At 41.6% G+C, this 13,518-nt stretch overlaps 1 protein-coding gene across 1 annotated transcript in view; it reads left to right on the top strand.

Moving 5' to 3' along the window:
- The window catches only part of DNAH9 (dynein axonemal heavy chain 9), a 263,407-nt gene that overhangs the window by 61,140 nt on the left and 188,749 nt on the right, over positions 1–13,518 (top strand). The window contains 4 exon segments of the mRNA XM_067021483.1: positions 1,597–2,395; positions 2,397–2,468; positions 5,173–5,303; positions 5,603–5,729. Coding sequence (XP_066877584.1) covers positions 1,597–2,395; positions 2,397–2,468; positions 5,173–5,303; positions 5,603–5,729 — 1,129 coding nt within the window.

The raw sequence follows: 13,518 nt of genomic DNA, 5'->3' as shown, positions 1-13,518 counted from the left end.
CTGACACTAATTTAATGTTATGCATAACTGTTCTTGTGTTGCATGGTAATTGGACTTAAGTGGCAAGCAGTTCAGGTAAATGACTTTAATTAGGATCACTTTCCATCCGTCAAGTCAGATATTTCCAGAGACAACTGAGAGGAGAGACAGTTCAAGAAAAGGAGTTTGTATGTCATCCTCTTCCTTTTTCCCTCCCCTCTGTACCCCCAACCAACACACACACACACACACACACACACACACACACACACACACACGGGATCAGAGGAAATGGCCAATTATCTAATCACTCCTTTCCTCTCAACTTTCCCTTTATGTTGGACCCCGTGATACCCTATTCTGACTTTAGAGAAAGATGGTATTCACACTTAAGTCACGGTATCCCTGCAGTGTAGCCTTCCATGCACACAGAAACAAGAAGATCTGAGACTGGTGATGGGAAGAAAGGATAAGGCGAGGCTGGGGGAGGAAAATGAGAGGCTCCTTGAACATTGTTCTGGGTGCTCCTGACCCACGGGGGTCCCTGTGCATGTGCAGTTCTTATGTTGGAGGAGAAGGCTCCGCCGGGAATGCAGGTTGGAGGGGCTGCAGGATCAAGGAGGCTCACGGCCGTGAGGACCAGGAGGAGCAGTGGGGGCAGTGAGTACCCACTGGGGAGAAGAGGAGGAGGAAGCGTGGACTCGAACTGTAAAGTGCCATGTAGTGCTTGTATGAGTCCAGCACGCAACCAGAGGCTGCCGCAGGATGCAGGAGGAGATCGGGGGCAGCTTGAAGGAGGTAACTAGGAGATGCGGAGCCTGACAGGAGGCGTGCAGCACAGGAAAGCCAAGCAGTGCAGGCCCCCGGTGAGGGCTTTGTGCTCACAATGCAAGATCCCTATCAGTGGTTCTCACATCTGGAGACACTGTTCCCTGAAGCTCATGCAGGCTGTTAGCATGAGCCTCACCACAGAGAAGGACACTGATCTGGCACATCGGAATCACCTGGGGAGTTTGAAAAATGCTGCTGCCTGGGTTCTGCGCCCAAAGATTCTGATTGAATGAGACCAGGGAGCAGCCCGGGCATGGAGATCATTTAAAGCTTCCAGGAAGCTCTAATATGCAGCCTCGACTGAGGGCCACTGCCCAAGAGGGAGCAAAGCCAGAGTAGATCAGGGTTGGTCTCTGTCACTTACAGACCACCCACCACAAGTAGCTCCTGGCGGGAGCTTTGCCTGTACAGCCTCTGCAGTAACAGGACAGTGCTCTTTTGTGTCAAGTGGGCTGGACGCCAGCAAGTGGAAGCAGAGTCTAAAGGGGGCTTGAACAAAGGGGTATGTCGCACTGCACCTGGGTGGGGGAGGCGGGGAGTACTTTTATTACCCTCTCAGATGCGGAGAACAGATCCAGACGTGGTGTTCCTCTTGAATCGCCAACTGGTTATGCTTGTCCCACTCCAGCTTACCCTGGATGTCTTTTCTTCCCAGGCTTTGGGGAAAGTCCCTGCCCTTTGCTAAAATACTAAGGATTTAAGGATTTGAGCTGGCATTACTCTGGTGATTCTAGGAGGTGACTCTTGTGTGCTCTACTCATAAAGGGAAAACATTGTGTTTTGTAGGTTTGATAGCACTGACCCTCATCAGATGCTGGATGCCAGGCACGTGGAGATCCGGCAGATGGAATCCACCATGGCCTCCATTTCTGAGTCTGCTAGCTTGTTTGAGGTCACCATCCCTGACTATAAGCAACCGAGGCAGTGCAGGAAGGAGGCATGCCGGCTGAAGGAGCTCTGGGACACAGTTGGTATGGTGACCTCCAGTGTCCATGCCTGGGAGAGCACCACGTGGATGGATATCAACGTGGAGGCCATGGACTTGGAGTGCACATGGTTTGCCAGGCACATCTGGAACCTCGACAAGGAGGTCAGGGCCTGGGATGCCTTCACAGGCCTGGAAAGCACCATTTTGAACACCCTGACCTCCCTGAGGGCTGTGGCTGAACTGCAGAACCCGGCCATGCCGGAGCGGCACTGGAGGCAGCTGATGCAGGCCACGGGCGTGACCTTCACCATGGACGAGGGCACCACCCTGGCACACCTCTTACAGCTTCAGCTCCACCACTTTGAGGATGAGGTCCGGGGCATTGTAGACAGAGCTGTGAAAGAGATGGGCATGGAGAAGGTCTTGAAGGAGCTGTAGACCACCTGGGTCCGCATGGAATTCCAGTACGAGCCCCACCCGCAGACCTATGTGCCTCTGCTGCGGTCCGACGAGGACCTCATCGAGGTTCTGGAGGATAACCAAGTCCAGCTTCAGAACCTGATGACGTCCAGGTACATTGCCTTCTTCCTGGAGGAAGTATCGGTCTGGCAGAAGAAGCTGTTCACTGCTGACACTGTCATCTCCCTCTGGTTTGATGGTGCAGCGCACATGGTCTCATCTAGAAAGTATATTCATCGGATCTGAAGATACCCGGACTCAGCTGCCCCAGGTACCTGCTGTGGAAATCCTGCTCCCTCTGTTCCCATCCCTGAGTCAAGGGATGATCCCCCAGTTCCTGCATCCTCTAGATCTTTCCTTCTCTGCCTCCCTGCCTTGGCTTCACCCAGGGGTACCTCCAATAAACATTGACCTTCCAAGCCACCAAAAGTCAGGCAGAGGAAAAGAGAGAAAGTGAAATGTATGCCAGCGAGTTTGTTCCTAATGTGTAGGAAGAAGAAAGGAGAACCTGGTTTTAAAAACAAAACCAAAAAAAGTGTACAGGAGAAAGGAGGTCAAAAATATGAGCTGCTCTTGGGGTGCTCCACACATAATTACGGTGCAGGTATCGATTGGAAGTGAGCATCATTTCCAGGCAAACCCAAGTTCCATCTCTGCAGCGAGCTCTTTGTAAAACTCGGGCCTGTGCCAGCAGGCTAAATACCAGTCTTCAGCTAAATACTAAATGAGGAATTTCTCTAAGTATGCATTCTTCTCATTACAGCCCTTCCCGTAGTTGCCCCTTGTAATTTGTCCTAATTAACGTGCATTAATGTACTCCCCTCCACCAGTGGAGTCTTAATTCGTTTAAAAAGAGATTTTCCAGACTTCTTCTGTGTCCCTCAGCACAGCAGCACAGCGAGTTCTCTGCTTACAAATTAGTTTGATTCCAAAATGTCATATGTTGTCCAGAACTTGTTTCAGAGTTAAAGCACATTCCATCAAAGCATGATATTTCTCCAGCTCATCCCACAAATGCATATTTAGTGTAATAATGCAGATTAAAGATTGTACATTTGCCATGAAAAATAACAGAAAATAATACTGCTATAGCTATTGCCATTAAGCAAAATTGAATAAGCCAGATTTTATTAATCTCCAACGCTAATGATGGAAGAAGGGCAGGTTTAATGAGAAGGGGATGTAGGTGGAGACTTTTGTACACATTTTAAACGAGACATTTGAGAACTTTCAATTCAACATAATAAAGAATTCACATCATTAACTTCTCAGGTTTGTGTGTAAAACATATAAATACATTTATTTTCTTTGTATTAACAATATGGTAACAAAGACAACTCTGAAATGTAATAAATCAGTCATCATCTTACACCCTACCTAGTAAATATTTTCACTCATTATGAATATTTCCCAACTTTTTTTCACATATATACATCTTTTTACACAACTGCTCTCAGTGTAATTACAATTTTCTATTTGGCTCTTTTCATTTGAACATTTATGTTAGATATTTCTGGTACTTCTATAACCTTGGTACTTTTTCATTTTTACTTAGCATACGATGTCTCACTGAGGAATCATAATTTACTTCACCTCACCCTCTTGTTTTTAAATCTTCTTGGGAGAGAGCCCCAGATCACAGAGGTCCCGGCAGACTGGAGCCGGTGGCCCCGGTATGAGTTGCAGGACCTTAGGGAAGTTACTTAATCTCTCAGTGTCTTGGTTTTCTCATCTGTAAATTGGGACTAATAGTCCCTACTTCAAGAAGTTAAAGTAGCACACACAGGACATACCATTATGATTGTTGTTATGTAATAATAGCCACACAGGCTCTCATCAGGTGCCAGGTGTTGGCCTAAAGTGCTTTGCATTTACTATCGTCTGAGTCATTTCAACAACACTGTGAGGGTGTGTGCGTTTGGGGAGAATGATAATATCTAATTAACTTTGACATCACAGTAGCACATTTGCTGTGGAAACACTTACTTTGGTTATATAAACTTTTGCTTGGACCCAGAAAGAACATTGGATCCACCATCTCCCTGACTTAGGAATTATGTATTTTATGCCAGCAGTTCTCAAAGTGTGGTCTGATGACCCCTGGGGGTGGTCCCTGTGACCTTTCCAGGGGATCCTCAAGGTCAAAATTATCTTTATAATAATGCTGATGGTATTTGCCTTTTAAACTCATTCTTCCATGAGCGTACAGTGGAGTTTTCCAGAGGCTACATGATGTGATATCACAACAGACTGAATGCAGAAGCAGAGAAGAGAATCTGGCCATCTTCTAAGTTAGACATTAAAGATATTTGCCAAAAAAAAAAAAGCATGAAATTATGCCACTTTTTCTCGACGTTATATTGTTTTGGAGAATATAATTATTTTGGATAAAAATATGTTATTACAGGGCTTCCCTGGTGGCGCAGTGGTTGAGAATCCGCCTGCCGATGCAGGGGACACGGGTTCGTGCCCCGATCCGGGAAGATCCCACATGCCGCAGAGCGGCTGGGCCCGTGAGCCATGGCCGCTGAGCCTGTGCGTCCGGAGCCTGCGCTCCGCAATGGGAGAGGCCACAACAGTGAGAGGCCCGCGTACCACAAAAAAAAAAAAAAAAAAAAAAATATGTTATTACATTAACATAATGGGCTTATTGTTATTTTTTAAATGAATTGATAAATATTTTTAAAAATTTCTCAACTTTAGCTTCTAATATAGAATATACATTGATAGATATAATATTACCTACATAAACAAAAGCTCTTTCCACTCCTCAGTAATTTTTACAAACATAAAGGGACTTGAAGACCAGAATGTTTGCGAACCACTGATTCAAGCTAAAGTCATTTCCTCCTTTGAGACTAATCTCTGTATTAGCCAACTAGAAGCAGTTTTCAAAAGCAGACTTAGCACATGAAGGTAGCGTCTTGAAATTGAGGGGGGTGGTAGTTAATTTTTTTCCACATTTTTATTTTCAGGATTCTAAAAGATTTGAAGGCATCGACTTTGACTTTAAAGAGTTAGCTTATGATGCTCACAAAACTCCAAACGTAGTGGAAGCCACCAACAAATCAGATCTTTATGAAAAGTTGGAAGATATTCAGAGCAGGTGATGGTTGGTTTGCAGCCCCTTTTGTAATGTGTTTCCTTTCCCCACTCTGTCTCTGAGATCCTTACCTTATTTAACTGCCCCAGTGAGAGAGTTATGTCTGGTTGTGTACCTTGATTTGCCTGTGTGGTCCGGTAATATGGGGTATTATTAGAGGTGTTTATTGTGATGTTTGCAAGTACCCATACATGTTCCATGCTCTGCGTGTAATCCATAGGTTGCACTTGTTTTCATTTAGGTAACATCTATGTGCCTGTGGATCTAGGCAAACCTAATTAGGAAATTCTTTGTGCCCACAGGCTGTACCTGTGTGAGAAGGCCCTGGCAGCGTTCCTGGACACCAAAAGGCTTGCCTTCCCTAGGTTTTACTTTCTCTCCTCTTCTGACCTGTTAGACATCCTTTCCAACAGCACAGCCCCACAACAGGTAAGCTGGGGAAGTGCCTGTAGAAACATTCAGAAGGACCAAGATGCTCCAGCAGGAGAGTTTCACGTTCCCCGTTACGCCCCCTTAGGCAGTGTATGTATTTCAGACCTGTGTTGCCATCCTCATCATCCCTAACCTCAGAGCTTTCTTCATTTCCACCATTACTGCTTCTTAGGATGCCCGCCCCCCAGCCCATCAGTAGCTTTTTTTTTAAAACAGCTTTATTGGAGTATAATTGCTTTACATTGTTGTGTTAGTTGCTGCTGTATAACCAAGTGAATCAGCTATACATATACAAATATCCCCATATCCCCTCCCTTTTGTGTCTCCCTCCCACCCTCCCTATCCCTCCCCTCTAGGTGGTCACAAAGCACCCAGCTGATCTCCCTGTGCTATGCGGCTGCTACCCACTGGCTATCTGTTTTACATTTGGTAGTGTATATACACCTATGCCACTCTCTCACTTCATCCCAGTTTACCCTTCCCCCTCCCTGTGTACTCAAGTCCATTCTCTATGTCTGCATCTTTATTCCTGTCCTGCCCTTAGGTTCTTCAGAACCTTTTATTTTGTTTATATTCCACATATATGCGTTAATGTACGATATTTGTTTTTCTCTTTCTGACTTACTTCACTCTGTATGACAGACTCTAGGTTAATCCACCTCACTACAAGTAACTCAGTTTCATTAATTTTTATGACTGAGTAGTATTCCATTGTATATATGTGCCATATCTTCTTTATCCATTCATCTGCCGATGGACACTTAGGTTACTTCCATATCCTGGCTATTGTAAATAGAGCTGCAGCGAACATTGTGGTACATGACTCTTTTTGAATTATGGTTTTCTCAGGGTATAAGCCCAGTAGTGGGATTGCTGGGTCATATAGTAGTTCTATTTTAGTTTTTGAAAGAACCTCCATACTGTTCTCCATAGTGGCTGTATCAATTTACATTCCCACCAACAGTGCAAGAGGGTTCCCTTTGCTCCACACCCTCTCTAGCATTTATTGTTCATAGATTTTTTGATGATGACCATTCTGACTGGTGTGAGGTGATACCTCATTGTAATTTTGATTTGCATTTCTCTAATGAATAGTGATGTTGAGCATCCTTTCATGTGTTTGTTGGCAATCTGTATACCTTTTTTGGAGAAATGTCTATTTAGGTCTGCCCATTTTTGGATCGGGTTGTTCTTTTGGTATTGAGCTGCATGAGCTGCTTGTATATTTTGGAGATTAATCCTTTGTTAGTTGCTTCATTGGCAAATAGTTTCTCCCATTCTGAATGTTGTCTTTTCGTCTTGTTTATGGTTTCCATAGCTGTGCAAAAGCTTTTAAGTTTCATTAGGTCCCATTTGTGTATTTTTGTTTTTATTTCCCTTTCTGTAGGAGGTGGGTCAAAAAGGATCTTGCTGTGATTTATGTCATAGAGTGTTCTGCCTATGTTTTCCTCTAAGAGTTTTATAGTGTCTGGCCGTACATTTAGGTCTTTCATCCATTTTGAGTTTATTTTTGTGTATGGTGTTAGGGAGTGTTCTCATTTCATTCTTTTACATGTAGCTGTCCAGTTCTCCCAGCACCACTTACTGAAGAGGCTGCCTTTTCTCCATTGTGTATCCTTGCCGCCTTTATCAAAGATAAGGTGACCATATGTGCATGGGTTTATCTCTGGGCTTGCTATACTGTTCCATTGATCTATATTTCTGTTTTTGTGCCACTACCATACTGTCTTGATTACTGTAGCTTTGTAGTATAGTCCGAAGTCAGAGAGCCTGATTCCTCCAGCTCTATTTTTCTTTCTCAAGAATGCTTTGGGTATTTAGGGTCTTTTGTGTTTCCATACAGATTGTGAAATTTTTTGTTCTAGTTCTGTGAAAAATGCCATTGGTAATTTGATAAGGATTGCATTGAATCTCTAGATTTCTTTGGGTAGTATAGTCATTTTCACAGTGTTGATTCTTCTAATCCAAGAACATGGTCTATCTGTCCATCTGTTTGTATCATTTTAATTTCTTTCATCAGTGTCTTATAGTTTTCTGCATACAGGTTTTTTGTCTCCTTAGGTAGGTTTATTCCTAGGTATTTTATTCTTTTTGTTGCAATGGTAAATGGGAGTGTTTTCTTAATTTCTGTTCCAGATATTTGATCATTAGTGTATAGAAGTTTAAGAGATTTCTGTGCATTAATTTTGTATCCTGCTACTCTACCAAATTCATTGATTAGCTCTAGTAGTTTTCTCGTAGCATCTTTAGGATTCTCTGTGTATACTATCATGTCATCTGCAAACAGTGACAGTTTTACTTCTTCTTTTCTGATTTGGATTCCTTTTCTTTCTTTTCCTTCTCTGATTGCTGTGGCTAAAACTTCCAAAACTATGTTGAATAATAGTGGTGCAAGTGGACAGCCTTGTCTTGTTCCTGATCTTAGAGGAAATGGTTTCAGTTTTTCACCATTGAGAATGACGTTGGCTGTGGATTTGTCATATGTGGCCTTTATTATGTTGAGGTAGGTTCCCTCTATGCCTACTTTCTGGAGTATTTTTATCATAAATTGGTGTTGAATTTTGTCGAAAGCTTCTTCTGCATCTATTGAGCTGATCATTTGGTTTTTATCCTTCAATTTGTTAATATGGTATATTACATTGATTGATTTGCATTTATTGAAGAATCCTTGCATTCCTGGGATAAACACCACTTGATCATGGTGTATGATCCTTTTAATGTGCTGCTGGATTCTGTTTGCTAGTATTTTGTTGAGGATTTTTGAATCTATGTTCATCAGTGATATTGGCGTGTAGTTTTCTTTTTTTGTAACATCTGTGTCTGGTTTTGGTATCAGGCTGTTGGTGGCCTCGTAGAAAGGGTATGGGAGTGTTCCTCCCTCTGCTATATTTTGGAAGAGTTTGAGAAGGGTAGATGTTAGCTCTCTAAATGTTTGATAGAATTCGCCTGTGAAGCCATCTGGTCCTGGGCTTTTGTTTGTTAGAAGATTTTTAATCACAGTTTGAATTTCAGTGCTTGTGATTGGTCTGTTTATATTTTCTATGTCTTCCTGGTTCAGTCTCAGAAGGTTGTGCTTTTCTAAGAATTTGTCCATTTCTTCCAGGTTGTCCATTTTATTGGTATATAGTTGCTTGTAGTAATCTCTCATGATCCTTTGTATTTCTGCAGAGTCAGTTGTTACTTCTCCTTTTTCATTTCTAATTCTGTCGATTTGAGTCTTCTCCCTTTTCTTCTTGATGAGTCTGGCTAATGGTTTATCAATTTTTTTTCTCTTCTCGAAGAACCAGCTTTTAGGTTTATTGATCTTTGCTATCATTTCCTTCATTTCTTTTTCATTTATTTCTGATCTGATCTTTATGATTTCTTTCCTTCTGCTAACTTTGGAATCTTTTTGTTCTTCTTTCTCTAATTGCTTTAGGTCTAAGGTTAGGTTGTTTATTTGAGATTTCTCTTGTTTCTTCAGGTAGGATTGTATTGCTATAAACTTCCCTCTTAGAACTCCTTTTGCTGCATCCCATAGGTGTTGGGCCGTCGTGTTTTCATTGTCATTTGTTTCTAGGTATTTTTTGATTTCTTCAGTGATCTCTTGGTTATTTAGTAGCGTATTGTTTACCCTCCATGTGTTTGTATTTTTTACAGTTTTTTTCCTGTAATTACTATCAGTCTCATAGCGTTGTGGTCGGAAAAGATACTTGATATGATTTCAATTTTCTTAAATTTACCAAGGCTTGATTTGTGACCCAAGATATGATCTATCCTGGAGAATGTTCCATGAGCACTTGAGAAGAAAGTGTATTCTGTTGTTTTGGAATTGGATGTCTTATAAAGATCAATTAAATCCATCTTGTTTAATGTATCATTTAAAGCTTGTGTTTCCTTATTTATTTTCATTTTGGATGACCTGTCCATTTGTGAAAGTGGGGTGTTAAAGTCCCCTACTATTATTGTGTTACTGTCGATTTCTCCTTTTATGGCTGTTAGCATTTGCCTTATGTATTGAGGTGCTCCTATGTTGGATGCATAAATATTTACTATTGTTATATCTTCTTCTTGGATTGATCCCTTGATCATTATGTAGTGTCCTTCTTTGTCTCTTGTAATAGTCTTTATTTTAAAGTCATTGTGTCTGATGTGAGAATTGCTACTCCAGCTTTCTTTTGATTTCCATTTTAATGGAATATCTTTTTCCATCCCCTCACTTTCAGTCTGTATGTGTCCCTAAATCTGAAGTGGGTTTCTTGTAGACAGCGTATATACAGGTCTTGTTTTTGTATCCATTCAGCAAGTCTGTGTCTTTTGGTTGGAGCATTTAATCCATTTACATTTAAGATAATTATTGATATGTATGTTCCTATTATCATTTTCTTAATTGTTTTGCATTTGTTATTGTAGATCTTTTCCTTCTCTTGTGTTTCCTGCCTAGAGAAGTTCCTTTAGCATTTGTTGTAAAGCTGGTTTTGTGGTGCTGAATTCTCTTAGCTTCTGCTTGTCTGTAAAGGTTTTCATTTCTCCATCGAACCTGAATGAGATCCTTGCTGGATAGAGTAATCTTGGTTGTAGGTTTTTCCCTTTCATCACTTTAAATATGTCCTGCCACTCCCTTCTGGCTTGCAGAGTTTCTGCTGAAAGATCAGCTGTTAACCTTATGGGGATTCCCTTGTATGTTATTTGTTGCTTTTCCCTTGCTGTTTTTAATATTTTTTCTTTGTATTTAATTTTTGATAGTTTGATTAATATGTGTCTTGGCATGTTTCTTCTTGGATTTTTTCTGTTTGGGACGCTCTGTGCTTCCTGGACTTGATTGACTATTTCCTTTCCCATATTAAGGAAGTTTTCAACTATAATCTCTTCAAATATTTTCTCAGACCCTTTCTTTTTCTCTTCTTCTTCTGGGACCCCTATAATTCGAATATTGGTGAGTTTAATGTTGTCCTAGAGGTCTCTGAGACTGTCCCCAATTCTTTTCATTCTTTTTTCTTTATTCTGCTCTGTGGTAGTTATTTCCACTATTTTATCTTCCAGGTCACTTAGCCGCTCTTCTGCCTCAGTTATTCTGCTATTGATTCCTTCTAGAGAATTTTTAATTTCATTTATTGTGTTGTTCATCATTGTTTGTTTGCTCTTTAGTTCTTCTCGGTCCTTGTTAAACGTTTCTTGTATTTTCTCCATTCTATTTCCAAGATTTTGGATCATGTTTACTATCATTACTCTGAATTCTTTTTCAACTAGACTGCCTATTTCCTCTTCATTTGTTTGGTCTGGTGAGTTTTTCCCTTGCTCCTTCATCTGCTGCGTATTTCTCTGTCTTCTCATTTTGCTTAACTTACTGTGTTTGGGGTCTCCTTTTGCAGGCTGCACATTCATAGTTCCCATTGTCTTTGGTGTCTGCCCCCAGTGCCTGAGGTTGGTTCCATGGGTTGTGTAGGATTCCTGGTAGAGGGGACTGGTGCCAGTGTTCTGGTGGATGAGGCCGTATCTTGTCTTTCTGGTGGGCAGGACCGCATCCGGTGGTGTGTTTTGGAGTGTCTGTAAACTTAGTATGATTTTAGGCAGCCTCTCTGCTAATGGGTGGGGTTGTATTTCTGTCTTGCTAGTTGTTTGGCATGGAGTGTCCAGCACTGGAGCTTGCTAGTTGTTGAGTGAAGCTGGGTCTTAGTGTTGAGATGGAGATCTCTGGGAGAGCTCTTGCCGATTGATATTATGTAGGGCTGGGAGGTCTCTGGTGGTCCAATGTCCTGAACTCGGCTCTCCCACCTCAGAGGCTCAGGCCTGCCACGTGGCCGGAGCACCAAGACCCTGTCAGCCACACGGTCAGGCATAAGCAAGGCAAGGGAGATCCTGGGCAAGGAGTTCCACCAGGTCACGTAGACTCCTGGACTCTCTGATATCCTTTTATTCCTTTGCACTTAGTCTAGTTTCACTTGCTTGTAGGGAGCCACGTGAAAATGTCTCTCAGCTGCTCCTTCAGACCGGAGTTCCCAAACTTTAGGCTTGATTTGTTTATTTAATTCGAGTGTCCATCCTTGACTCTGTTCCCATATGGAATGGATCTTGATCTTATATATCCTTTTCTTAATCCTCCTTGGAATCAGTGAAAAGAGAGTAATGTATCACTTCATTTCCAGCATAGAGTTCACTGTCGAAAATCAGCAGTTCACACATCAGAAATCTCACCTTGCCAAAACCTTTGTGCAGTTGACCACAGAGTCCCATCAGTGGCTTTTACTCTCTAGAGTTGGGGAAGCTTTGAGGATGGCAAAATGGAAGGGGCTAAGCCTTTAAAGAGAGTGCCTTTGATGTGCTTCTGAAGAGAGATGCAGTAAATAGTGGTCAAAAGTAATAGCTAAGATTTCCGTGGAAAGATAAGGTTGGGAGTTGTATTAATGGGACATTGGGGTGGTTTATGTGAGTGTATATGAGGAACCCAAAATTTGGGATTCTAGCCCTTGATTCTAGCCAGTAATTAGCCATCTAGTCTTGGGTATATCACTTCTTTGTGACAAACCTGACTCATATGTAAAATAGAAGCCTACTGTGTTACAATTTTTTAAAATATTAAAGTACCTATCTTGGTTTGTCTGACTTACCTCACATGGCATTATACCCTCCAGGTCCATCCATGTTCTTGCAAATGGCAAGATTTCATTCTTCTTTATGGCTGAGTAATATTACATGGTAGATGTATACCACATCTTCTTTATCCATTCATCTGTTTTTATTTATATGTGGAATCTAAAAAAACAAAACAAATGAACAAATATATAACAAAATAAAAACAGACTCACAGATACAAGGAACAAACTAGTGGTTGCCAGAGGAGGGAGGGGGTAGGGGGAATGGGTGAAATAGATGAAGGGGTTGAAGAGGTACAAAATACCAGTTACAGAATAAATAAGTCACAGGGGTATAATGTACAGCACAAGGAATATAATCAGTAATATTAAAATAACTTTGTATGGTGCATTATCCATAAACATATGGAATCACTGTGTTGTACATCTGAAACTGATACAATATTGCAAGTCAACTATATGTCAATAAACAAGAAAAAAGAAGTAAAGTATATACATACGTGTGTGTGTGTGTGTGTGTGTGTGTGTGTGTATGTGTGTGTATCCTAATGGATACACTGTTGGCATTTTGAGCTGTAGACAGTGGTTCTCCAACTTGAAAGTGTATCAGAATCACCCAGAAGACTTATTAAAATACAGATTCCTAGACCCCATCCCCAGAGTCTCTGACTCGTAGGTCTGGCTGGGGCTGGAGAATTTGCATTTCCAAGAATTTCTTCCCAAGTGGTGCTGCTGGTCTGAGGACCACACTTTGAGAACCACTGCTAGAGAACTGAGAGTCTGAGTCTCAAAATGGTGGACAGGAAGGAAGGATGATGTCTCTACTGTATGATCTTTTAGATTCCCTCTGTTCTCACCCAGAGAAGAGCTCAAGACTTGTTTGTAGTTCTCTTATTCTCCTTTAGACTGAGAATATAAAGTCAAAACTGTGATCAGGAGTTACTTATGAGTTCTTTTCCACCTTCAGTGTGACTTTGTTACTCATTTGAAGTATCGTTGGGTTCATTTCTTCCTTTTTGCTTTCTGTTTTGGGGGTTTCCCATCCTTGTTGGTTTAATTGTTTGAATACATAGCCTTCTAAGAAGCTATGCACAAAGATTCCTTCCAGGTCATCACTACCTCCCCTCCTCCCACTGTAGGTAACCAATTCCACTAGTTTCTGGTTTATCCTTCCTATGTTTATCTTTGCAAAAATAAGCAGATGTGCATTTACA

The sequence above is a fragment of the Kogia breviceps genome, chromosome 19 (genome assembly GCF_026419965.1).
Source record: "Kogia breviceps isolate mKogBre1 chromosome 19, mKogBre1 haplotype 1, whole genome shotgun sequence".
In the NCBI taxonomy this organism is placed as follows: domain Eukaryota; kingdom Metazoa; phylum Chordata; class Mammalia; order Artiodactyla; family Physeteridae; genus Kogia; species Kogia breviceps.
The sequence above is the reverse complement of the archived record's forward strand: the minus strand, read 5'-3'. Positions and strand labels throughout refer to the sequence as shown.